General features: G+C 48.3%; 1 protein-coding gene across 1 annotated transcript; it reads right to left on the reverse strand.

The window, feature by feature from the left end:
• Positions 1-1,607: 1,607 nt before the first annotated feature.
• Positions 1,608-24,666, reverse strand: Batf (basic leucine zipper ATF-like transcription factor). The gene is made up of 3 exons (XM_075947689.1): positions 24,358-24,666; positions 21,955-22,059; positions 1,608-2,123 (listed from the first exon to the last, which is right to left on the reverse strand). The coding sequence occupies exons 1-3, from the start codon at positions 24,418-24,420 to the stop codon at positions 1,914-1,916; spliced, it is 378 nt and encodes a 125-aa protein (XP_075803804.1). The 5' UTR covers positions 24,421-24,666; the 3' UTR covers positions 1,608-1,913.
• Positions 24,667-27,581: the final 2,915 nt, after the last annotated feature.

Below are 27,581 nucleotides of genomic sequence, written 5' to 3' on the forward strand. Positions count from 1 at the left end.
GGAACCTGCTTATGAAAGACCAAGTGTGGTCACCTGCAAAGAAAACTGGACCCAAATTTCTAGATCTTGAGATTATGACAGAGAGACAACACACGAGACACCTGGAGAGAGCCGCTTCTTTGAGGGGCCTGCTTTTGGAGGGGATGATGAAAAGAGGATCAGGGAACAAGCTTCCAAGTCCCATGTCCTGTAGCGAGCTTTGGGTGGGGTGGTGGTGGCAGGCAGCTATTCAGCTCATGTCCCAGGGCACACGGAGCCTCTTCTCTGGAAGAGGAGTCCCAGTTGGCTGTTCTGTTGGGAGACCAAAGATTAGAATTCCAGATACAGCACTGGGGGAAAAAATGAGTGCTCCGTGGAGATAGCTCTCTCTGGGAAGTCTCCCCAAACTGTGAATCAGGGGCTCAGCCTAGCCCCACTCTAAGACATGCAGAGAAAATGGTTTTGAAGGTGAGACCCTCCCTCTGCCCCCACCCCAGTGATTGCTGCGAGAACTCAGAGACCAGACCCAAGGAAGTCACAGTCAGGGGGCAGGTTTATCAGGCCGCTAGGAAGTTAAATGTTCACATCTGCCCCACACTGCCCTCATTCCACAGGGTAGGAGACACCTGGGCAGAAGTCATCAAAGGTGGCCTCAAATGAGCCAGAGCCATTAGCCAATGGGTTAGGACTTGCTGACAAGCAAGTGGTTGGCTCCTCCCTCCCCTTCACCACAGCTAGGCTGTCCAAAGGGAAGCAGCAGAAAGGGACGTTCTGAGAGACTATAGGTTGGGCCTGCAGCAGAAGCCTGGCCCTGTGCTAGCTGCCTCATTGGTGCCCAGCCACTCAGCAGGGACTAAGGAGGTGGGCAGGTTCCACAACAGCTTTAGAAAAGATGTAGGTTCTTGCTCCTGGGCAGTGTTGTGTGTAACGATATAACATAAAGACCAGCGGTCATGTGACCTGGAGATGTCTGAGAAACAGGCGGACATCAGGGAAAATGGAGCACACTGGCTCCAGCCTGATGTCCAAACTGGATACTACCCTGAGCTACCCAACCTTGGGACAGTCAAGGTGCACAGGTAGCAGTCACCCTATTTTTTAAGGGTGTCTTTGGCAGGGTGCGGCAAAAGGCGATCTATTGCCTTGAATGTGAGGAGCTGGCTTTGTGTTACTCAGATTCCCAGCATGGAACCTGGTCCACGGTATCCTGGAGACTTACTATAAGGCTGGAGTAGCTGTCTGGGAAGATGTACAGATGGGAGAAACTGAGATTTCCCTGACTCCCATCTCTCCAGACGGCATCTTGTACGAAGTCTTTTCTCTACCTGCAGAATGAATTGTTTCACCGTCTAGAGAAAGTGCTGGGTAAAAGGCAGGATTGGGCAGGTCACGCTGAGAGGGTCTGGGGAGGAGGGTGAGGGAGATGTCTGGAGGTGGAAGGTGATTCGAAAAGAGACCAGCTTCCCAAACAGGTGAGCCAAACATGGAAAAGAGAGACAAACATAATCCCTAGAGCCTGGAGGAACTCCCTGAAGCCAAGGAGAAACACCAGTCCCAAACCAAAAGGAAGTTGTTTATAGAACGCTAATGGAGGAAACGAGGGAAGCTACTCTCCAGGGATGGTTTCTTAGAAAATATTTATTTAGAAAACTATCAACTCCCTGCCCTCCTTCTGTGCTGTGGGTCTTGGGCATCATTCATGACACTTGGTGCTGTGTCTCTGTGTCTCCACTCATGCGGGGTCCAGTGCATTGGCTATACTCTGCTGAGAGTCCCTCTGGCCACTACAGTTCTTGTGTTCAATACTTGTCCAGGCCTCTGCCGCTGGGTGTCCAGATGGGGTATGAGGGTAACCAGGCTTCGGTTTACATGCCCCTCCCAAGGCCTGCCGGAGTAGCGTCAACTGGGGCTCTGTCCTCATCCTGTCTGGACGTTCAGGGCTGGAAGCGCGGTGAACTGATGTGAGGCTGGTGGAAGGCATGGGCGCTGTACACCACCTCGGGAGGTGACGGGGTGCCACTGGCCAGCACAGAGCACAGGGGCTCGTGGCTGCTCAGCACAGACGAGAAGTACTTCAGCTCCTCCGTGAGTTGTTTGATCTCTTTGCGCAGAGCTGCGTTCTGTTTCTCCAGGTCTTCACTCTCCTGCGAAGGGACAACCGGCAGGATGGTGAGTGTCAGCACATTAATGAGAGATTATATGCCCACGAGGATATGTGCACGTGGACACAGATGTTTGTTGTGTGCATACACATCAGGTTGACCCATATGCAACTGCAGAGAGCTGTCTGTTTTGACTAATAAAAATAGCAATTTCATCGTCCAATCTGGCTCTTCCCTATTTTATAACAAAACATTGGAGGTTGGGTGATTTGTTTAGCTCGGAGTTCTGGTGGTTCAAAGATAAGGTGACTGAGGGCTGTGCATGGTGGGAAAGGTATGGGAAAGTGGGGAGTGGAGAAATGCTTGTGTGTAAGAGAGAGGAGGGGTTTGAGTCTCTTTATAACAATCCTCTTGTGGTACCCTACCCCATCCCTCAGAAGCGAGAGAGACAAGCTGGTATGGAGGCACAGACTGTCATCCTAGCACTCAGCATGTGGAGGCAGGAGGATTGGGAGTCGGAGGCCAGCCCAGGCTAGAAGGAAATATAGTGAGAACCTGTCACCGTGTCTCTAGATGAACGAACGAGTCTAAAGGACTGGGAAACCCGCCAAGTGCGCGAAAGGCAGTGGAGCCTTAGGTTCAATCGCAGGGTACTGAAAAAGGAGGGAGGGAGGGAGGGAAGGAAGGAGGGAGGGAAAGAGGGCGGGAGGTTAGAGAGAAGGAAGGAAGAAAAACAATAGAAAAGAAATCTTAGGGTGTTAATATACCTAAAATAATATACCTACTATAACCATCCCTCGCTGGCACCACACACTCCCAACACTGTTGCTCCACTAGGGACCAAACATAACATACAAGTTTGGTGGGGTTAAACCATGGACTGAGAGTGGCAAGCAATTGGGCCAGATCCTGAGAGAGTGGAAATCAGTTTGTGAACCTCCTTCCGCACCCCCCACCACCACCTGTGTTCACACATCTCAAGCACTGCCGCTTCCCTCAGGTTCTAGAATGTTTAGAGTGAGCCTTTCTGAATATCGAGGCTCTATAATGAACTTGGCATTCTATTCTGCTCCCACCTGCCCACAATTGTTGAGTTTCGCAATCCTGTTCCAAACCAGCCCCAACCTTGGACAGTACCCAACAGACACTCTGTGTTTCTCTCTAAGTGTACACCTGTGATGAAGTTTATAAACATAGGAAGAGATTATCAGCAAATAACCATGAAATGGAACATTTATGACAATATACTATAATCGGAGTTACTGAAGACTTCTGAATTGTTGATTTCTGGAACTTTCCATTTAGCATCCTCAGACCACAATTGACAGTGGATTAACTAAAACCATAGACAGGAAACCTCAAGTAAGTCCTGCGCTCTCCATGTAAGTATAGAAGCAACGAGCATTGTGTCCAGATGCATCTTTCCCTGTTGGTACGGGGCGGCATCATTTACCAGCTGCCATGACACGCTGGTACATAGCAATTGCCGAGAAGCAATAGCTTCCCCAGACCATGTGATTCCCTGAGTGAACAGATACCTGCTAAATCCTGGGCTCTCCTCAACTCCCCAGAAAGGCAATGGCACTGGAGGGGCAAAGGAATCTCAGCTCAGTTCAGAAGTCACCTGGCGCTAGCAGCTCTTACTTTTGCAGAGCTGGAATTTGAGGAGAAATTTCTCTTTTCCATGTGTGTGTTGTGAGCACACATGTATGGGTTCAGGTGCATACATGTGAGGTGTATGTGTAGAGGTTAGAAAGACACACACACACACACACACACACACACACACACACACACACACACACACCTTGTATCTTCCTTTCACAGTTTGAGACAGGGTCTCTCATTGACCTGAACTTCCAGCTGGCCCACAAACTTGCACAGATGGACCTCTAGCCTCACCACGGCAGAGGTTCCAGGCACACACTCCCTCACCCCACTTTCTACGTGGTTATAGAGAACTGAACTCAGGTCCTCACGGTAGTGCTTTATCAACTAAGCCATCACCCCAGCTCTGGAAATCTGAGCTTTTAACAGGTGTCTTAGGTTATTCTCAGGCAAGCTTGAAAATTATGGTTAATAAAATACTGGTTAAATATGATACAAATAATTATAAAATACGCTTTCATTTATTCAACATGTATTAAATGGCTGCTTAAGCACCAAATGAACTTAAATGTTTGTTGACTGACTGGCTGATAACATCAATTGTTGGCATGAGAGTGTTGACTCAAAAGTATAGTGGTTAACAGATATAAGACAACTTGACATTTAAAATTTGCCCTAAATGATCCATCAGGAGTGAGATGAAGGCTGATGAGAGATGGGATTCATCACTTACACGGCCGGTCATGTAAAACCAGTGCAGACTGCATCTCCTTTTTAAGTGGTGGAGGACCACAGGACCCTGACCTTTCCCATCAAGTTGGCTTCTATTTCTTTGGAAGGTCAGTGTGAACCTGTTCAACCTCAGCATTCAGAAAGCTTTCTGAGTTACCCAAGGCCCTTAGTGGGGTGCAAAGGAAACCCCATCTCCAGAGTGGGATGAGGGAAGCCAGAAGCCAGAAGCTGGATGGTGGCCAGTCCCTGGCTGCTGCTCCTGCAGACTGTGACCAGCTGGGCACTTCACCGATTCGTGTTTTCTGGCACATTCCAGAGGGAGGTCGGCAAGCCCTTTACCAGGAAGGCACGCACTACCCCTTTACTGAAAGGTGGGCGAAATGAACCTGGTGGGGGGGTACGCTAAGACGGGAATTGGGGCCCCCGGAGTCCTGGCCTTTTCCCCGCCCCCTCTGAGAGTTTCCATTGGTGACAGCATTTACTGTAAGTTCAGTGCTCTGAAGAGCCCGGGCAAACCCCGCGGCAGAGGGACGAACTGGGTGGGCGGGTTCTGATCTTTTCCCCGCCTAGAGGCAGGCCCAGCTTTCGGGAAGTGATTGCCTCTAGACCTGCAGATTCCAAAGCCCAAGGTGGGGCAGGCCAGAATAACCACTGCCTGCTGCCTCTAACGGGGGCGCAAAGTTTGCCTTTATCTCGCAAAACCAGACTATTTCTTGCAAAAGAAATGTCTGTAAGCTCTGGGCCTTGCCCACACCGGCCACTCCCTAGAGAAAGGCTTTGGCTTTGACTTCCCTTGCAGGAGGAAGTGGCTGCTCTGGGCCCCATCCCTCTACTCTACTGGGGACAGCAGGGGCCCGCGGAAGAGACTTACATAGCTAAAGGGACAGTTGGGGGCCGCTGTTTATCCACAAGGACAACAACCATACCCCCTGACTTCCCAGTGTGGGCAGGGACCAGAACTTGGGAGGGAGAAGAGTGAAGGGGGGCCTGAAGGAAATTTCCTCTACCCGGCCGGCCGGCCTCTGGCCAAGTGGGGAGAACTAGCCTGCCTCCCTCCTCCCTGAAGCTTTTCACTTTTCAGAACGTGGTTTGGCACATCAGGGTTCTCACAATGTCTGCGCTGTCGGTATGACCATCCTACCAGGAGGCCAACTGAGTCCCCAGAGCAAAACCATACCGCCCAGTTTCCTAAAATGCCCACAGGCTGGGGGAAGCAGCTGTGAGGAGGGATCGCTACAGAGCCCCCCCCCCCCCAAGCCCACCCCTCATTAATGCGTCTTCTCAGAAGCGTAGAAGCCTCTGATGGTGGACCCACGGCCAGGAAGGAGATCTGCCTCCAGTTGGACTCCTTTCTGCCTCCCCTGCATTGAGGACCTGACTGCTGGGCTAGGGGCTCCCAGGAGCAAGAAGACCTCAGTTCCCCCCACACCCCCACGCTTCCTGTGTCCTCCCAAGGAATAGCAGTTTTGGCGATCATTACACACACAGTCTATGACCCCACACAGCACCACATAATACCACATGCTGAGCCAGCCCCACCCCTGAAGCCACAGAATTGCCCACTTCCATCCTGCCACCCTGGAAAGGCCCTCCACTGAGGCCAGACCATCCTCCAACGTGAGCCAGGGCCTGGTTCCACGACAGCAGGTGGTTGGCCCTTGGGGGATTGGCTTTCCTTATTGAATATTGAATACAGTTGCTTCACTTGAAGACAGGATGACCCCCAAGCTTAGCCAGATACGGGGTGCTCGGGGGAGCACTAGCAATGCTGGTGGCTAGATCTGGGGCAGGCTTGGGTGTTTTACTGTTACAGGTTCCACAAGACTTCTGTTGGGCTGCTAATGCGGATGGTCACAGAAACGGGCTGTATCTAGTTTACCCTTGAATTCTCCAATATTTCAGATTCCCAATTGGCTCCCTAAATGTATTAGTAGACTAGAGCCTGTAACCACCCCCCTTCCATCTTTGTGCATGTGTGTGCGTGTGTGTGTGTGTGTGTGTGTGCGCGCGCGCGCACGTGCGTGTATGTGTCTCAGGTATCAAGATTTAAGTGTGTGTGGGGGAGAGAGTCTTCCTAGCTAGCCTGGAACTGTCTGTGTAGACCAAGATGGCTAAACTCACAGAGATCTGTTTGTCTCTGTCCCCTGATTACCAGGCTTACAGGCGTGTGCCCTTGACCTGCTCTTTTAAGAATTTTATAGTTATCAACACATTTAATCTTTGTAACACCATTTGTACAGCATGTAACATCTCCCTTTTACAAAAGGGGGAAACTGAGGCACAGAGAAGTTAAGCAACACACTGGAGGTCACACAGCTTGTACCTGCCCTTTGCCTCCTTAGCCCCCTTGGGAGCCTGCTACAACCTGAGGAGCCTGAATTACCCCTGCTGGGGTCACTTGCCAAGGCCACCATCCCAATCACCCTGCCCCCACGCTGCTCCAAATGCTAATGTTCACCCCTCACCCTCCCTCACCTGTGGGGTCACCTGATGCCACTTCTATGAAGAGCTGGGGGTGGTTAAGGAGGAGGCTTCCTGAGGCATGGGAACATTGTGGGAAATCCCCTGTTGGAGGGCCTGAAGAGGAGGTCACTCAGAGCGCCTCAGCTGTGGGGAATCCCCAGGCTGGTCCCTCAGCCCCAGGCTGCTGAGCTGAAGGAAGATTGGGAGCAGCTGGCACCTCCTGGCTGGGGTCTGGCCTGAGCTCAGCAGGGACTCCCCAGACATATTCCATAGAGCTCTGCTCTGCTCTCGCCGGCTCTTAGGGGGTGCTTTGGCCTTCCTGCATTTTCCTTATTGAAAAAAAAATGTATTTTACGTGCATGTTTGCCTCCATGTATGTTGTTACGCCATGATGTACCTGGTGCCTATGGAGGTCATAAAAGTTTATCAGGAGTTAGAGGTGGTTGTGACCCACATTGTATGTGGTGCTGAACATGGAACCCAGACCCTCTGCTCTTAACACTGAGCCGTCACTCCAGCCCCACCTTCTTGCATTTACAAAGAGCCTTTTCCAGAGGTTGCACATAACCCCGGCGCCTCTCCTGCTCAGAGGAACGCACATACTATCATTGGCATGATGAGCTTGCAACTCACATGCATTGGAGCAGGTGCCAACATGTGCCACACATCAAGAACACGTGACAGGTGGAGTCCACAACTCCTGAAGAATGTTTCCAACTGAGAGGTGGGCTGCTGCTCCCCAGGAGAGCGAGGGCCAGGCCTCTATTGCCTCTCACCTGAGGGGAGGAGTCACCACATACTGAGCTCTGGATCTCTCTTCAGCTCCCAGTCATGAGTAGCTGGTCAGCCATACCAACCAACCAACCATGCCCTCAGGGCCCTGTCTACTCAAGGGATTGGAAGGTTGTTGCCTGGGCCTCATTTTTCCTCCTAGTTTGAAAGACACTGGAGCTTGGCTCACTCAGCATCCCCTCCAAACACCCCACTGCTTTCACCTTGAGAAACAAACACCCAGCTTCCTTGCCTCTGGAGCAGAGTGTGCTCGAGTTTGTGCAAGAGTGTGCGTGTGTGTACGTGCGAGCGTGAGTGCGTCTGTGTGTCATCTCTGTGCGTGTGTGTGTGCGTATATGACAGAATTATGACTGGTGATATGTAGATAGAAGGAGAGGGGCAGGAGATTCTCTTTCATCTTACATGGTAGAACAGCTGGGCAAGGACAAACCCACCCTCCTTCAACACGAAGAGATGCCTGGAGGATCAGCAGCCGTGTTGAGGCTGTGGCACAGTCTGGAGGGTTTTGTTTTTCTGTCTCAGATCTACTCTTTCCATTCTGAGCTTCTTGTTATGTAAGAAAAAGAAACCATGGCTAGCCACTGCCTCCCCTTGATGGCCTATCTATTACGTGTAGCTGACTGGACTCCTAAGAATCCCAATCTAGAAAAACAGAGCACAGAGGCTTTAAGCGGCACGAGGAGCTGGACGGAGGACACACTTGGCTGTCTAGGCTGACTCCACACAGTCTGCTGCGTGCCCCCGCGGCTTCCATTTATCTAATTTACTTCTGCCCGTGGCCCTTCATCCATTTCTGATGCCCCAGGTTGCTTTTAGCACAGAGTCTCTGCCATTGGTCCCTTTCCCCCAGATCCGCCCAGCTTCTGCTTTGAGTCACACTTCATCTCCAGTGTTGGGGCTGGAGAAAGTCTCCCTGCATCGCTGCTGCCGTCCCCTGTCCTGAGGCCACTTTCAGCATGTCCTGCTTCATTCTTTCCAGAGCACTTCTCAAGCTGCGTGATTGACAGACTCTACAGTCTGGGCCCCACCCTGTGTCCCTCAGAGGCCCCAGTTTCATTGTTCTGCATCAGCACGGGCATCAAGATATCAAGATTTTAAAAAGACTTCCCTGACATGCCCAGTACTTAGCCAAATGGAGAATCATGTTCACTGTGGGTTTTTAACACCAGCATAATAGCATAGCTGATAATTATTCAATTTATTTCATGTTTTATTTCATTAAATGTATTTTTTTTCTGTTTTTAGATTTTTGTTTGTTTTTCAAGGCAGGGTTTCTCTGTGTAGCTCTGGCTATCCTGGAGCTCACACTGTAGACCAGGCTGGTCTTGAACTCAGTGATCTGCCTGCCTATGCCTCCCATGTACGCCCCCCCCCACCTGGCTACATTAAATATATATTTTTATGAGTAACATAAAACAAAGAATCTTAGAGTTGGATGAAAATTTCTAAAATAATTTTTCTAAAACATGGAATTTTAACATAATATACAGTTGATGAAAACGATGTTCAGAAGAGCTCTTAAAGGGTTAAATTAAATTTATTAATTGTGATCATTACTGTGTGCTTGAGAACAGGCATGCATGAGCCGTGGGCAGGTCTGTGGAGGTCAGAAGTCATCTTTCTGGAGTCAGTTTTATGACTTCCAGAGATCAAACTCGGGTTGCCAGGCTGTGCTGCAGGCAGTTTCCCCCTTGAGCATCTCTCTGGCCCCAGTACCCCTGGTTCTAACAGGGAGCGGCAGGAGGTGGGAATTCGTGGGACTCTCATTAGCTAAACCTTGGTCACACTATTTCTCCTTGGGTTGGTGAGCTTCCCCCAGGGCAGAGGGAAGCTACCTCATCTTCATGGTTAGTCCACAGTGATGGGACAAGGACAGAACATCGTAAATGCTCAACAAATTTGTATTGCTGTTTGCCAGCTCGGGATGAGGCAAATGCCTGTGGAGGTAGCAGGCATGTGACATCCAGGTGATGCTTTACCCAGCCTTCCAGCTTTAACAGCTTCTGCTTTGTACCTCGGGACAGTCGCCAAAGAATCTAAGGTTGCTTTTTCAAAAGGCCCGGCCACATAGAGAGGGAGAATAGCCAAGTTATACCACTCTGCCACTACCTCGGCTTTGAATGTAATTTTCCTCACATGGGCTTGACCAAGCCAAGGCAACTCAGGCAGATGCAGTGCATGGCCCTTGTGGTGAACGGCAAACTTATAGTTCTCATGAACACCCCAACAGAAAGACATAGTTCTCAAGAGGAGAAAACACAGAGTGGATTTGTGTGTTTCCCATTTGTGATAAGAGTTCATATTCCCGACTGAAAGGCCCTTAACTTGGGAGGTCTAGGCCCTAGTTGGGGAACCTGACACTGTTGTTCTGATAGATTGCTGTCTATCTGCCTTCTTAATCTTTATGTTGATAGCCACAGACTGGTGCTGCCAGCAAGCTTGGCCAGAGAGAAGCGCCTTCTGCTGTGGTCAGTGATTATTGTCACGGGACAGAGTGCCGAGAATAAGGGACTACTGAGTACTCAGCCCCAGAGTATCAATATCAACTCCCAGCCCTTCCACCAAGGCTCAGAGAACTCCACAGAAGAGGGGGCAGAAAGAACGTAAGAACTGGAGGATGGGGGCGGGGGAGCACAGTGAAACGCTGTCTGCTGGGTGTGGTGTGGCCATTCAACTTACAAGCTCCCTGCAGCTGTCTGGACCTGACAGGATCAGTGGACAGTCTGATGGGCAACTTTAGTTGGACTCAGTGGATTAAAACAGTTTTTTAAAAAAAAAAAGAGAAAGGGAAGGGAATGTGTTGGGGAGATTAAAAGGAGAGAGTTGGAGTAGGTTGATCGGTCGGCGCTGTCTAAACGTAGGAAATGATCCAAGAATTAATAAAAGATACTTTATTTTTAAAAAGGTTTAAGTTGAGAGCACTCCCCAGCCTGGATTAGAATGATCTTTCTACGCTCCACCTTCCCAGCCTGGGTCCTCCCTGCACATCTGATTTGTCCCTGTCCCTCCAATTCTGTGACTCACTGTCCTTTTCTGAGGCCCCAAGTCTCTGCCGCTGGTTTCCTGTCCCCAGATCTTCCCAGCCTCCTCCTTGGGTTTGCACTTTATCTCCAGAGTCAGGGCCTTGGGAAAGGCCCCGACGCCCCCATTACTGCCCTAGCCCTGCCCCTAATTCACTTTCAATATCTTGGTATTGCATTTTCTTCAAAGCGTTTTTCACAGGGTGTAGCTAATGAGAGCCTCTATTTGTCTGGTTTCCTGACCTACAGTTGAATGGAAGGCCCGTGAAGCCAAGGACTCGGGCTTCCCTGCTATAATCTCAGTGCCTAAGAGAAGCACACATGCAGGGAACTGGCCAATCCTCGCCAAGTGGATGGAACATTTCTGCTGGTGGGTGCCGAGACACGGGTCTACCTTTACCGTCTGCTGGAGCTCCCTGCTGATTGACAAACAGGGGGACATGTTCCTGAGCCAGCTGAGTCCTTCTGGGTGCTGGAAGTTGCCTCCTGGTCCTAAGAATTTTGGCCCTCTACTTGGCTTTGAACCTTATCATTTCCTTTGTGTTTGTAAGTTGTCCAGGTCACTGTCCTCAGTTCCCCCACACTTCTGGGATGGTCGAAGTCCACCTGTTGCTCAGGTGTGATGTTTACTGTGTCCTTTTTCACTTCCCAAAGTGCTCTAGCTTGGAGGATCAACTGCAAGGTCTCCTACACAAGCCTGACAACACCGCTCCCTCAGTTTCCTTCAGAGTTCTCCCAACTTTGACCACTTTCCTTATAAATAAAAAATAAAGCAATAAAAATAAAAACATACAGTATACCTAGATTCAAGATATTAATTAATTAATTGGAGATAGAGTCTCACTACGTACCTCTGCTGGCCGGGTCCTCACTATAGAGACTATAGAGACTAGACTGGCCTTTAAATCAGGCAGATCCGCCTGCCTCTGCCTCCTGTGTGCTGGGATTAAAGGCGTGCACCACCAGGTCTGGCTTTAAGGAGCTTTTAAAATATAAAACATTCACCATCCTAGTCCCTAACACTTGTTTTTGTTTTGCTTTGTTTTGAGACAGGGTTTCTCTGAGTAGCCCCGGTTGTCCTGGAACTCACTCTGTAGATCAGGCTGGCCTCGAACTCATAGATCTGCCTGCCTCTGCCTCCTGAGTGCTGGGATTAAAGACTCGCCACAACTGGCCCTAACACCTGCTTTCATTACTACTATTAATTAGCATCTTGTCTTTTTAAACAAATGTGCCTACTTGATTCTGTAAAATCTCGACCTTGGTGCAAGAACAGTTGGTCCTTTGTGTTTTGTCGCAGCTTTGTCCTGGCTACCCTGCCACAACTACCATCGTTGCATGGCTCCTTCATCAGATGCATGCTCAGCAATTTACCTGAAGTAGCCGCCTGGTGCGGGACATCGCAGTGGCTGTAAAATGTCCCTGCTGTAAAGAACACTAGAAACGATGCCCTGATGCACACCGGGCTCTGCCTTTGCACTCTTCTCTCCGGGGATAAATTTCACAGGGATTAGTGGGGCAAAGGGCATCATCAACCCCCCCAGTTTTCAGTAGGGATTGTTAAAAAAGGATCATCCCTATAGCCAACAGTAAGTGCCTGCCCCAAGATGATGGCAGTTCCTGGGATCTTACACTGCTGGACCCCATGGCACTCAGTGCTGGCCCAAGGGAAACACTAAGTGTTAGGCTTTCTATAATAAATGATCTTGTCAATTAGTTTTGTGAAGGTTTCTTAATATCATCTTACCAGTACAAGTTACCAATTTCTAATGAAGAAAAAAAAATCTTAAGAAAAAAAAAGAACTGTATATGTCTGTGTCGGTTAAATGGGGGTAATTGTTCTGGTCAGGGGACATCTGGCAAGTTCTGGATGTCATAACTGGAGGAAGACAGGTGCAGTGTCATCTGCTGGGTAGAGTTTTACATTCTACAGCACAGAGGACAACCATACAATATTGTCAGAATTATTAGCGGACCTGGGGGTATGGGCCTGCAATCCTAGCTGCTTGGGAAGATGAGGCAAGAATATTGAAAGTTCAAGGTCTACCTAAGCTCTAAAATGAGTTTAAGACCAACCTGGGAGCCGGGTGATGGTGGCATACGCCTTTAATCCCAGCACTCAGGAGGCAGAGGCAGGCGGATCTCTGTAAGTTCGAGACCAGCCTGGTCTATAGAGCTAATTCCAGGACAGGCTCCAAAGCCACAGAGAAACCCTGTCTCAAAAAACCAAAAAAAAAAAAAAAAAGACCAACCTGGGTAGCTCCGTGATATCTTGTCTCAAAAATTTAAATGTAGAGGGGAAAAAAATTAGGGGTATAGTTCAGTGGCGAGTGTTTGGCCAGCATGTGTAGGTCCTAGACTCAATCCCCAGTACTGGGGGAAGAGAAAAAACTGCGAGACACAAAATGTCAACCACCCTGAGGGTGAGAAACCCTGCCTCAATGCGTGCTGTTTTCATCATCAGAACAGAAAATTAGGTTATTTTCATTTGGCTAGGAAAAATGTGTGTAAGCTTTCTGTGCACAGTCTCTGCCCACTTATGGATTGGTGTCTTGATGTTTTTCTTTCAAAAGGGTCCGTACTTTCTGGGTATGCACATTAAATCTTAGTGAATTTAATTTCATACTAATATTTTCTTCAAAGCTATCATTATCTTTGTGGGTTCTTGCCTTTAAATCTTCTAAATATGCATTTAAACCCCAGGCCTTCCCCACCTCAACGCTTTTTAGGGTCTCTTGCTGTTGTTGAATGTTCTAGAACTAATGAGAATCTTGCTGTGTAAGCATCCTGGCTATCAGTCTACTTCATGGCTATCCCTTTGTGAAATGACAGATGGGAACAGCAAAAACAAACAAACAAACAACAAAACCAACAAAAACTCAAAAACGAAGCTCAGAGTGGTACAACACAGATGCAGGCAGCTAGGGAGGCAAAAACTTGGGTGTCCCCAAGAAAACACATTGATTTCCTCACTGGTAACATAATAGGTTGGCCTAAAATCCCCCCAAGTTTCCTTTTTAAATATTTTGCTCCAAGTATCGCCACAGTTCTTGGCATTTCCTCTACAAGCCATTACGTGGACCGTGGTGAGACCCTTTGTGTGAAGACCAACTAAAAGGACTTTTATTCCTTTCATCCTGTGGACCAGTCCATCGCTGGGGGAAGCAGGGACCGCACTGAGGATGGCCTCCTGAAGACACTTGAACGGAGTAGCTGTCGGCTTGTGACCTGGTACCCACAATCCAGTTTAGACAGGCATTCTTCAAGTGTGGGTACCTCCCAACCCTAACACACCAGCCCATCATCCTTGGATAAGTCATTGGGGTGGTAAATTGCCTTGACATGCTCTTCCTCAACTAAAATAGCTGATTTGCAGAAGACTGGAGCTTTTTCTGATTGCTTACACAGCACAGACTTGTCATAGTAAAACTGCGAAGAGTACCAGGAGTAAGGCAATTGCCCAAGCCCAGTCACCCACGAGTAACCACTATGTGTATTTTGGAGACTCTGCTTCTAACCCCCAACCCTCAGGCTTTACATTAGCAGATGGTGCCCTGCACACTCCTCATGCCTTGCTTGCTTAACTCAGTTCAGTCTCAGAGACATCTGTTGTAGAAATGGGTCACAGTCTGCTCAATACCCCGCTGCTAACCTTCTGCCTAATGTTACGGCATCCATAGTGTTTGCTGTCCACGGACACCATGCTGCAAGCATCCTATCTGTCCTCTTTGCCTTACACCTTTCTAAGTACAAGTACTGTCTCCAAGGGTCATTCTAGTGTACAATATTGATGAAATGCAACCTTCTAAAAATGGATACACGTATCACATGTATATATACATATGTGTGTGTGTTCATGTGTGTGTGTGCATGCTCCTGTACACACATACACACACACAAGAGAGAGAGAGATCTTTATCTTGATGAAGCCTAAAGATGAGCTGAAAAAAAAAAAACAAGAATTTTCGAAGGCACTAACAAACAGTGAAGAATAAACTCAGCTAATAACCCAAGGAAGATACAAATAGACATTATGTTCAGTGGTTAGGAAGGATGGCTCTGAAGGTCAAGCTGTGTAACCTTGGGCAAATTACTTAATGCAAAGGACTTATTATTATTATTTGCATCATGAGCCCTACACTGCTGGTAGGACCCCAAACACACAGACCCTGACCATGGCCAGGTGTTCAATTACATTTTTAAGAAGAAATTCAGAGTGATAGAGACAGCACGGAGGCGTCTGTTTTCCAGAGATGATTCACTGGCTTTATATCGAACTTTTCAAGGGAACTAGCCAGAACATTCCTTCGTGTTTTATTATTTTAGAGCTTTGAATTCTTTATGCTAATAAACCGTAGGGCATGGTCTCTCCGAGACAAAGAACTACAGAAACGATAGAGGGCCCTGCGGAGCCACCTCAGCAGACCGAGAACTCACCGTCTTTGGGAATTTCTCCACCATTTAGTTTCCCTCTAACTTGTGCTCATGTTTCATGGCATTAACTCAGTTTACATGAATTCCCTGTCACAGATGTCTCTGTCCTGAGCTGTGGCGAGATTCCTTCAGGCGCCCACAGCAGCCATTCCCTGGTTCACTACCTTTGAAGGGAGCACTGGTTTCCAGTTTCCAGATGTGGTGTGGGCACTCAAGCTACCTTGCTTCAGTTCACCCTGGAGACCAGATCTCACGGGACAACAACACTCTCTGGGATGACGCTGCTGGCCAACCCCCACCTCCTCTACTTTGAGCCTTCTCATGAACAATGCTTCTAAAGTGATCTTGGTTCTGTTTTCACTCACGCTGGACATTGACGCAAAGTTACCTAAGCTGGAAGGTGCCAGAGAGCGTCCACTGGCAGCAGATTGGCCTGCCTCAGGAAAATGACTTGCCGCACCTTATGTACTTTACTTATGGCATTTCATCTCATACCGTGGACCTCGGGGTCACTCAAATCTCAATGATAGTTGCCTCTCAAAAGAACTGGGATAAAAAAGATTAAGAATGCAAATGATACCCCTCCTGTGCTGTGGGACAATGGTCTGTACCCTATCAACTATATTTTAATAAATTGTTGATTGGTCAGTAGCCAGGCAGGAAGTAGAGGCCGGGGTGACCAGGCAGGAAGTAGAGGCGGGGGTGACCAGGCAGGAAGTAGAGGTGGGGCAATGAGAACAGGAGAATTCTGGGAAGAGGAAAGCTCAGTCTGCAGTCATCACCCAGACGTAGAGGACGCAAGATGTGACTGCCTCACCACCGAAAAAGGTACCAAGCCACGTGGCTCACACAGACAAGAATGATGGGTTAATGTAAGATGTAAGAATTAATTAATAAGAAGCCTGAGCTACTAGGCCAGGGATTAATGTAGACCTCTGTGTGTTTCTTTGGGACTAAACAGCTGTAGGACCTGGTGGGACAGAAACGTCAGTCAACACTCCGGTCTTACAACTTCAGTGTGACTTTTTGGAAATAGATAACATCAATAAGTTCGGGTGATCCATTTGAAACTTGCTTATATAGTTACTTATGCTCAAACAGATTAAAAATGTAGTTTGAAGCAAACTAGATACTGTATTTACACTTTTCCTACTTAAGAGTCTGGGAACTTGGGGCTGGTAAGAAGGCTCAGTGGGTAAAGGTGCTTGCTCCCAAGGCTTATGACTCCAGTTTTATCCCTGGGACCTACACAGCGGAGGGATAAAACTGACTCCCGTGGGATGTCTGATGACTGCCACACATGCATGGTGGCATGCATGCACCTTCCCCCCATAATAAACAAGCAAACAAACAATAAATACTTCATTTAGAATTATTTAAAGAGGAGCTGGGCAGAGGGCTCAGTGGTTAAGGTTGTCCACTGCTCTTGAAGAAGACCTGAGCTTGGTTTCCAGTTCCTATGGCTCATAGTTCCACAGGGTCAACACCTCCTTCTGTCTTTTGTGAGCACTTGAACGTATGTACTTGCACACTCTCTCTCTCTCTCTCTCTCTCTCTCTCTCTCTCTCTCTTTCTCTCTCTCTCTTGCGCGCGCGCGCGCGCGCGCGCACACACACACACACACACACACACACACACACGGTTTTAAACACCTTTGAAACTATTTTAGAAAAGGACATGATAGTCTTCTACATTCAAATGCAGCTCATTTTAACAGTTCTGGAATAGTCAGTCCACTCAGAATGGACTATCACTTATTCAATCCCCCCTTTTTAAATAATTTATTTAAATATGCCTTCGTGTGAAGGTGTCAGATCCCCTGGAACCGGAGCTACAGACAGTTGTGAGCTACCATGTGGGTGCTGGGAATTGAACCCTGGTCCTCTGGAAAAATAGTTCAAGTGCTTTTAACTGCTGAGCCACCTCTCCATCCCCTCAATGACCCTTTCACTGATGGATATTTAACTAGTTTCCAGTCATTACAGATCAGCGGTAGAGCATCTGCCCAGCCATGCACAAGTCCCTGGGTTCCGTCCTCAGTACCACCAACACAAAACCAAGAGAAAAAAAGAAAACCCAGCAGAGAATTACATCATCAACAGCGTCCTGGCAAACCGCTGGAGACAGGGAAGGGGCGCCTGTCATCTGAGTGGGCCTGATCTAGTCTGATGGGTTACAGTTATCGGTCTTGCTAAGGGAATATGATGCTCGCTCTCCCCTCTGCCTCGGCCATTTCCTGTGCCAGGGTCATTTTTCACCCCTCAGCCTGGCAAGGAAGTCTCACACTCACCCTATTGGCATTGTCCTGAGGAGCCCACCCCATCTTCACATAGTTAGGCACGTTGTATTTCTCCCTTTCTGTTACTCGGCAGTCACTGCTGGTTTTCCTTTGAGATCAGTCACTTCCCTGGCTTAGAACTTTCACATGCGCAGTTAATGTGCCTCTTTGCCTCGCAAGCTTCATAGCTTATTTCCTCCCAGTTTTCCATTTGCTTTTGGTTTTGCATATAGTATTTTGAGCTATGTAGACTTTTAAAAATGTCTTCCCTTTTTCGAGATGGGATCTCACTATGTAGATGAAGCTGGTCTTGAACTCACAGAGACCCACTGGCCTCTGCCTCCCAAGCTAGGATTAAAGGCATGTGCTACCATACCCGGCCATTAAAAAAATTTTTTTGGTGTAAGTATAAGTCATATTTGTATATCAGTATTTTCTTTTATGACTTTCTATTTTATTTGAAATTTTTTTCATGCCAAGATATATTTTTAAATGTCGTATTTTCCCCTAAGGTGTCTTTAGTGTCCTTAAAAAATACTTAATTGATTTGTTGTATAAGGAAGGAGGGCTCCTGCCTTTTGTTTCTTCAAGTGACCAGTCAGGTGTCCCAACATTATCTATTAAATAATTCAACTTCTCTGACTGGGTAGAAATGTCACACTAATTGTTTTGTGTTTATATCTGTGTCTTAGAAACCATCACATACATTTCATAATTATGAAACTGTGAACAAAATCACAATTACGTTTTGTGTGGACTGAGTCAATGCTGAGGACATTGTCACATGTTTGCCACAGGAGGCTCCTCCCCACCTTTGTCACCTGAAAAGCAATCAGGGCACCTTGCTGGATGACAGAACAGATATTCAAAATGCTAAATGGCAAGCATCTCAGAGTCTGACAGGAGAGGCTAGGCTACTGGGAGCTTTAAGAAAGATATTAGTGCCAACACGCGACATTAAGAAGACACTGGCAGTCCAGCATATATGAGGCTAGGACCCTATCCCTTACTTGATATATTCCCAGTAACCCATAAACTCCGATTTTCAAATTCTCGGTGGATGAACCCTGCGGCCAGAAGATGGTTCCAGAACCTTACGCGTAGAGAAAGCATGGAAAGGAGTCAAGGGCAAACGGAGACTTGAAACTGAACTCACTGGAGCAAGCGGGAGCTTTTCACTCTGAAGCACACACGTATTAAAGAGGGTGACTGAGAGGGGTGACAGTCAGCAGGAGGACATGCAGAGTTCAAACCCAGCCAAACTCTCCGCCTGTTGGCAACTGTGTGTTGCAGTCAAAAGCTTCCACCCGAAGCCAGGGAATGGAGCGTTAGGTTATAGTGACTGCAGGCCACAGGCTCAAGGTGTAGCCTCTGAGGTCTGTTCACTGAGTGGAACGTGCAGGCACACTACAGTGTTCCAAAGAAAGGGGTGGGGAACGAGTTTAGATACAAGGAAACATGGATGCTGTAAGGATTGAGGCTGTGACGTGAGCGTGGCCATGATGAACTCATGGCCAGAGATTACTCAAATGCAGTTGTAACCAGAACCAGTCTCTAAATGTTTGCTTCTACTTCTTGTCTTCCCAAACAGACTGTGTGCCAGCTCAAAGACCTCCCCTGAGAGCTGAATTTACAGGGAAGCTGCCTGCAGCTAGAGACAGGAAGACTCTTCAGCTCCTGTGTCTGGAGGGAGGCAGCACTCTGCCACTAGAGGCGACCAGGTGTGCACTGGGGGACCTCCTGTAGGGGGAGTGAGGACTGCGGAAGATTCTCAGGCATCAAAGGTGTCTGAGCTTTACAGCCTTTAAGAAGTCTCTCAGCACTGAGATTCTGTGGAGAAAACGTACACACACACACACACACACACACACACACAATACACATACAATATACACACAACACACACCCAATACATACATATATACATACAGGAAAAATACATGTATAAAAGACTTAAAAGTATATGTATGTACATATATGCCTGCTCAATCTCTGTTTTCACGCTTCTTATGCTGTCACTCTAACTCTGGTTGCGCGGAATCGTTTGAGGATTTACTACACACCAGCCACCATACTGAGCTTTTCATCTGCTCTCCCTCCACTGGCACTCCCAGCCCTTCCCCATTCTAGAGATAAGGGCCCCGACCCGAAGGCCCATGAAGAATGTGCCAGGGCTCAGTCACACAGACAGCAAACGGCAGAGTGGCTATCCAAGCCTGGCCCTCCCTGCACAGAGAGGCTGAGCTCAACTTGCTTCTTCTTTTAATATTGCAGACTTAGAAAGCTTGGAGGTGCTTCCCCACCCATGACATTGTCCACTCGCCCAAACAAAGAGGATCTTACCACATCATAAGTGTGGCTTTGTTGCCTTAAGGGGTATTAATTAAGGCCAGCTAGTGAGACTGCTGTGAGGTTGTAAACCCAAAGGCAATCACTGGAAGTGGATGAGTAACAGGGAGGGGACAGCACCCAGATCGTTGGACTCAGTCTGCACTGACTAATTATATTCTTTTTTTATTTTTGTCAGATTGACATGTATCTGTCAGCTGAAAATGTTGGCATATACTGGAGGCTATGTTAAGTATCTATCAAACAAAACATGAGCGTAGGCAGAGGGGTTAGGACATCCCGTTCTCAGTTTCCTTAAAGCTGAAGAAGAGCTCCACTTTTTGTCTTCTAAAACTACGCATTACTTGTTCTTTTTTGGGTGCGTGTGTCTGTGGCATGTATATGTGTCTGCTTGTATGTGGGCATACATGTGTATGGATGCACGTGCATACGTGAGGTCCAAAGTAGATGTCAGTATCTTCTCCAATCTCTTCCCAACATCTGGATTGAGTCAGGGCCTCTTGCCGAACCCAAAGCTTGCTGTTTTGGGTTAGTCTAGCTATTTTGACTAGTCTGACTAGCCAACTTGCTCCAAGAGTCCCTCTCTCTACCTCCCATGAACTGGAATTACTGCCATGCCTGTTAGGCTTTCTGCTCCTTATTTATTTATTTATTGACGGGGGTTCTCTATATAGTCTTGGCTACCCTGGAGCTCACTATGTAGACCAGGATGGCTTCAAATTCACAGACATCTGTCACCCTCTGCCTCCTGCCCATTTGGCTTTTATGTCAGTGCCGGGGACCTGAGCTCTGATCCTCATGCTTGCATGACAAATGCTTTACCCACTGAATCATTTCCCCAGCCCCGTATTACTTCTCCCCGATACAGTTAACACAGTCCGTTGCTATGCTAAAGATTTGTTTCATTATCAGCTTATTTGGTTTTGGTGCTTATTACACTTTTACCATTGAAGGAAGCTTCTAGAATATAAGCAGTATGGGACTATTTTAGGAGAAAGCGGGGGAAGGAGGATGCAGTGAAGAAAGAATGGCTGACCTGAGGAATTTTCTGGATCCAAACACTAAGCCACCTCTCTGGAGAGCTAGTCCTGCCCACCAGGTGTTGGCATGCTGATTGCTCACTTTGTTTTAGGGCCTGCACACCTGGTGTGTGCAAGTGTGTGTGTGTGTGTGTGTGTGTGTGCGTGTGTGTGTGTGCCGCTTGTGGCATCTGTGCACCCACCACACTCCCAGGAGTACACTTGTTGGCACACTATAGTGGGAATATCAAGATGCAATATTTAGGGACTGCTCTATGACTCTTAAAAGTGACCAAAAATGTTTACAGGGGAAGGGGAGCTGTTAACTACAGAAGGAAAGGATGGATGGATGGATGGATGGATGGATGGATGGATGGATGAATGGAGTGAGGGAGGGAGGGAAGGGAGGGAGGAAAGAAGGGAGGGAGGAAGGAAAAAGAAAGGTTGAGCAAGACACAGTGAATGGGGCAGATGATAAAGAGGAAAAAGGTTGGGGGCACTGTCCCCAGCTAGGACTCAGGGTCTCTCCTTGTGGCTGTAGGTCTCCCAGATGGGGCTGCAGCTCATTTCCTCCCTGCTAGAAAAGTTTGAGAATATTGGCCACTCAACCAGGACGGTGATTGCCCCAGGTAAGTGCCCTGAACTGGTGTCTTTCACAGTCCCCAGATATACAGTGGAAATCTCAACAGGGAACTTCCATGATGTTGGGGAGGGGCAGAAATTAGGGGCAGCACCATTGACCCCTTGCATTTGGGTGGCAGACCAGCTGCCTTCTGGAGGGATGAGATGTGCGGACCTGAAAGATTGGACTTCTCAAAGTTAACATCTAACTTCCTCCGAGCATAAGGGTTCTGCTCACAGTGGCTCTGGAAGGGTGGTGCTCTCTCTGCTGTCCCTTTCTGAACAAGGAGGCTGCTAGCCTCCCTTACCCTGGCACTCTCCTGGGTCATGAAGATTCAGCCTCTGGTCCTATTCTCTTCTACTGAGTGTTTTAATACATACGGGGAAGAAGAAGCCTTTTCCCCCACCCCTCACCCCTGCAGGTCTCGCCCTGCACTTACTCTGCCCATGAACATAGCTCCACCACAGCCTAACCATCAAGGCTGGGTCTCACAGCCTCACTACTGTGGGATGCAGAGCCCAAGGCACAAGAGCACAGTAAGAAGTCTGGTACTCACCAAGTGCAGGGTGTCGGCTTTCTGTGTCTGCCTCTGCCGACTCTTCTGGGCAGCGATGCGGTTCTTCTCCCTCCTCTGAACTTTTCTCACATCATCGGATGAGTCCTAGGAAGCAGTGAGAGCAAGAACTAGGTAGGCCCGTGCCTTTCTCCCAGTCAAAACAGGCTACTGTTGCATTTGGCTCGCTCCTCCCTTCCCTCCTTCTACCCTTCCTTCCTGACCCTCAGTTCCTTCTGTACCCTCCATCACCTTATTTATAAAACACCTGCACCCGAAGACATTTTCTTCGGCATTCCCCACCACCCACCCTCAGGTCTCCCATGGCCTTCTTTTGATCAAAAGAAGTGGAGAGAGATTAAGGCTTCAGAACAGCTGCTTTGGGAAATAGTTAAGACGATGAAACCTGTCCCACCATCTCTGCCCTCTCCAGAGCTGTTCTACTCCTCACATTCCCTCTCTCTGGTGTGTGTGTGTGTATGTGTGTGTGTGCGCGCGCACGTGTGCCCCTTCTTCTGTTTTGTTTTGTTTTTTCTGCAAACGTTGTGGAAATCCACTAGGTGCCAACTTCTGTGCGAGCGATTTCAGAGATAGGGCGATACGATCCCCCAGCTCTCTGAGCAGGCACAGTCATTTCTAATTTACACAGGATGAAGCTGGGCTTCTCCACGCTGGTCTCTGAGCTCATGGCCATCCAGGGGTAGGGTATATTCTGGTGCTGATTCTAAAGAAAAGAATCCCCTTTCCACCAGCAAGTTTCTTGTGCTGCACCCTTAGGCAGAGGGCCCCACCCCAGATCGCTCTCTCTCTTTCGTTCATCCCCTTGGTTGTGCAGGCATCTTGAGACCTTCCCAGTCCTGAACACGATGCCCGCTACACATGAGGCTTCAATATAATATAATACAAATAAGTCTATGAATTGAGGTGGAGGTTGCCTGCTTTAGCAAGCTGCGGATAGGGCCTTTGGAAGACAAAGCGCTCTTCCGGTGCTCTCTAAGTATGTCCTACAGAAGGCTGGGGAGGTGAGCTTCAGCTTTGCCCCCGATACTACAGGTTAGTGAAAACACTAAGAGAAGCCCTTCAGCAACTCCTACCCTGACAGAGGGGTCACAGATCCTGGGGCCAGGCTCTGATCCCCTTCCCTTTTTATCCAAAACTTCCAGGTCATTCTAGCAGGAGGACACTGGGTTAGAGAGAGCAAGAACACACTCTTCCCACAATGCCGCAGGGGACTAGGTTACCATGGAACTGTGAGTAATTTCCTTCTCAAGAAGAGCATGGTACCATTTTCCAGGCAGTCTGAGCCGCTCTGATGCCATTGTGGGCAAGGGGCTGACTGTTTACCACTAGAGGTCTTCACCAGGATTGCTTTTTGGTTAGGGGCTTACGGTAGATGTGGTAGCGGAAGATCGTTTATGACAGATGGGGAGGGAAGGATTGTAAACTTTTACTTCAGTTGCAGCATTTTGGAAGCCCCTGGCTATGTGTAAGGCAGACACTCTATTGTTGAGCTATATCTCTGGTCCGATATGTGTGCTACGAAAAGAATAAGGTTTTTAAGTTACTAAGATGTAGAAAAGTTTAATACGTGGGTCTATGCTGGATGAGGAAAGCTTACTAGATCTAGGGGCGTCAAGACCATGGTAGAGAGAGCTCCAGAAACTATGAGGTGGGAAGGGCATCCCATTGAGGCACCTCTCATGCTGAAACATCTTGGCTTGGTAGTTAGTCAAGACTCTAAGTCTGCCAGAATCCTTCCCCCCCCTCCCTAGTTTCCCAGAACTGATATTAGCTTCTAGCGCAGGTCTCCAACAAATCTCCAGGGCCATTGCCTTCTTTCTCCTATCTGGAAGTCACAGGGACAGAGATCTAGTCTGTGACTTCAGCCTCCCTCGGCACTGGCTGTGCTAGTCACAGAGGCAGCCCTCAACAGGTACATCTAGCCATCCTTTCCTTCCTGTCTACGTTGCTTCGGCTTATTGTATTTCTCTTTCCTCCCCTCGATTCTGTCTGGCCCCTTGGTTCTTCCTGGAAAGCTACAAGTCTAGGATTTGTGTGGAGACGGCCAGCGCCAGCAGCCTGCTGGACACATTCCTCTGCTAGCCGTAGACCCCTTCCTCTGAGTTCTGTGATAGTCACCCTGCCCCTTGCTTCCTCGAAAGTTTCACGGTGGGAACCTAAGTGTGGCAGAGAGGAGGCTTACGGCCAGGAGTGGAGCGGAGCAAAGAGGGTTTGTGGCGGGACGAAGACTCTGCCACTTGTACCTCAGCATAGCAAAAATACCACAACCAGCGTCTGCTATAGAGAACTACTTCCTTCTCCCAAGAGCTCCCCCGGGCAGGATGGGGGAGTCTGGCCCTTTTCTACCACCCCAAGACAATCAGAAATGAGGGGATGTGGGGGTACCTGCTTGCCAGGGGGAGGAGAGCGGCTGAAGCTGGAGTCACTGCTGTCGGAGCTGTGAGGCATGGCTGTAATCTTCCGGGCTCTCCCACAACGTCCCAGATGCCTCTGGGCGATCGGCTCACTAGCTGGCTCCCCTTCCTGACTGCTAGGGGGTCACCAGCCCTCCACTTTCCACAGGTGCCTCCCCTGCTTGCCCGGCAGCCACCTCCGACAGACCCCTGCGTCCTCCTGTCTCTGGGGTGCAGAGGGACTGCTCCCCAAAGGGACATCTCGCTTACTTTGGGGCTTGCGCACACGCTCTCTCTTGTGGTTTCTGGTAATTCAAGCTGGAAGTCACATGGGCGGAAACGTCAACAAGTTAGAAGGTAGTTAGAAAATACATATCTGGGAAAAGACCACAGAATTAGGTGAAAGAAAAAAAAATACACAAAACCCCAGTATCTTCCGGCAGTTTGAAAGACAGAGCAAACTCTCTTCAATTGATGGAGATAAAAGAGAAAAACAGCCAGGCAGGGAAAATCCCCAGCCAGAATTAGCAAGTCCTCTTCTGTCAACATGGCAGAGAGCGGGGAACAGCGGGAAAGAGTTTCCACCTTCTCACGACTAGATTTTTAAACCCAAATAAAGCAATAAGACGGGGGACCTCTTTCTGGGTTTCACCGGAAAGCAGCTGCCCACCCTGCTTTGGGTTGGGCCTTCCCCATTCACCTACAGGACAGTGCGGGTGGTCTAGGGACAGAGGTAAGGAGGGCAATGTCTTTTATGGACTGCCACACATGAAGTTGGGACTGAGAGTGGCAGGGGGGCTCTGGAATGGACGCGGAGATGTTCATCCTGCCCCTTGCTTCCTAGAAAGTTTCACAGCGGGAACCCATAGGTGGCAGAGAGGAGGCGTACTTCTAGGAGAGGGGGCTGTGGAGAAGTTTATCCTCACCGGTGCCTCTTAGCAGGGCACTTCCATTCTCCCAAGAAAACGGATGTTTTCTGTGGAGAGGGTCCTTCAGAAGTTCAACGTTGGCCTTGAATCTTTAGGACTCAAAATCACCAGGTCAGAACCCAGCAAAGAGAGAATCTCAAAAACGAGTGACAGAAGCTCTGGACTTGGAGTCAGATCAACCCATACCCCACCCCCACCTAAAACTTGCCCTGCCTGCCTCTCGGAGCTACTGCAATGAGCAGAACACTTTGAATTGTAATGTTTTCACACCCTGTAAAGCACGCTAGGAAGGTGGTCATGCTTGTCATGTGTGACTTGACATGAGCAAGCTGGTAGTTTTACTGACCAATCCCAATCTTAGCTGGGCACTTCTGCTATTTTAAACAGGTTTGGGGACTGGAGAGATGGCTCTGCAGTTAGGTAAGAGCACTAGCTGCTCTTCCAAAGGACTTGAGTTTTTCTATTCCCAGCACTCACATTGGGGGCTCAAAATCATATGTATCTTCAATTTGGGGGGGGGGGGCTCCAATTCCCTCCTCTGCCCTTTTCAGGTACCAGGAATGCAGAGGGTACACATAAACACACACATGCGCCCGCACACACATATAGGCAAAACACTCATATACATTAAAATAAAATGTCTTACTATGTTCCCAATGTGGCTCAGAGTCAAATGCTCACCTCGCTTAAATCTGAGGACCAACAATATGTCTGGTCCCTAAAACATTTCCGTATCCACTGATTAAAAGTCTACCTAATGACAATATTGTGCTAAAGGGCAAACTTACCAAAATAAAAATCTCAGCGCCTGTGGAATTTTTATTTAGTGATGAGAGGAGACAGAAAACAAGTGAGTTGACCTATATCAGAGGGTCACAAGGGTCACAGGTGGAAATAAAGCAGAATCGCAGAATTCCGAGGGTGGCCACTTCCATAAGCCAGCCAGGAAGGGTATGGTGAAGGGGTCACACTTGAGCGGGACCCCCAGGAAGAGAAGCAAGGATATCTAAGTGAGGAAAATTCCAGGCAGGGCCATCAGCACACAGCAGAGGTGGGAGCAGCAAGAAGGCTAGTGTCTCTGGATTAGAAGTCCAGAGAGCGCAGGAGATACTGTCAGCATGGTATGCGGGTCCTCGGTGTTGTTAAAGTCCATGGGAAGATTTTTTGCAGTATTCCCAAGCAAGCGGAGAATCAACTGCAGACCCACGCTCCCACCTCCGCTCTCTTTCCACCTCAGTGATTGTGTTTGCTTCACGGCACTGACCGTAGCAGCTGATACTTTTAGTGCTTGCTTCCTTCGTTGGAATGCTAACTCCGTTTGTGAGTTTCTTAATTATTTTATCAAATGGTCCTTGAGCACCTACCACGTGCCAGGCAAAAAGTTTGACTCTTTTCTCTGAATGAGATAGTTTATCAATAAGTTTCCACTACATAACAGACCAAGAACATCTTGATAACTTTAAACAAACATGTTCTTGGCTTTTGCATTTGTAAGCCATTTAGAAGATTCCAGAAGGCTACATTAGCTCTGATCGCATCTGGGCATCTCTGCTGATAGGTTGATTGGCAATTAACTGGTCTGGAAAGTCTTTTCCAGCAGTTCTTGGCCCACCCCATCCCCTCCTCTCAGCACCCCTGCCTATGCTGGGCAGGTGCAGGGTTCCAAAAGCAGAGCAGAAAAACTCAGAACCCCCAAAAATTCATGCTCAGAGCTAGCTAGTCCCATCCACCACATCCTACTGACCAAAGAAAATTACAAAGCCACCCAATGTTCAATACGCTGAAAATACTGTCTACCTCCTGCTGGGGGTCCAGTTGAAAGACTTGTGGTCATGTCTGCTGCCTCCCACCATGGGCAGCCATTGGTAGGTGTCAGAGAAGAGGAAGGATGTGTGCTGACTGGGGTTTCATGGGGTCCCTGTAGACAGTTGAGATTTTACTATGGGGAGGAAAGGGAATGAAGGAAGACCAGTTGGGATTACAGTGTTGGATGCAATGACCTGAGCGAAAGACGTTGGCAGCATAAATCACGGAGGTGGTGATGAAGGTGGAGAGATGTGACCCACGTTCAAGCTGAAGACTGTCTCATGTTTACAGCTGTATCATGTCCAGTGCCTAGTAGGTACCCAACAGAGAGCTCTTCAAGTAACTACCCAAATGAATTCCCATACAACTTAAAGTTATGATCTGCATCTTCTTTAAACCCAAGGATGTGGAAAAACTCCTTAAGAATTAGAATGGTCATATGTATACTTTATTTAGTTTCACCTGCTATATTTATCACCTA

This window comes from Microtus pennsylvanicus, chromosome 14 (genome assembly GCF_037038515.1).
Source record: "Microtus pennsylvanicus isolate mMicPen1 chromosome 14, mMicPen1.hap1, whole genome shotgun sequence".
NCBI lineage: Eukaryota > Metazoa > Chordata > Mammalia > Rodentia > Cricetidae > Microtus > Microtus pennsylvanicus.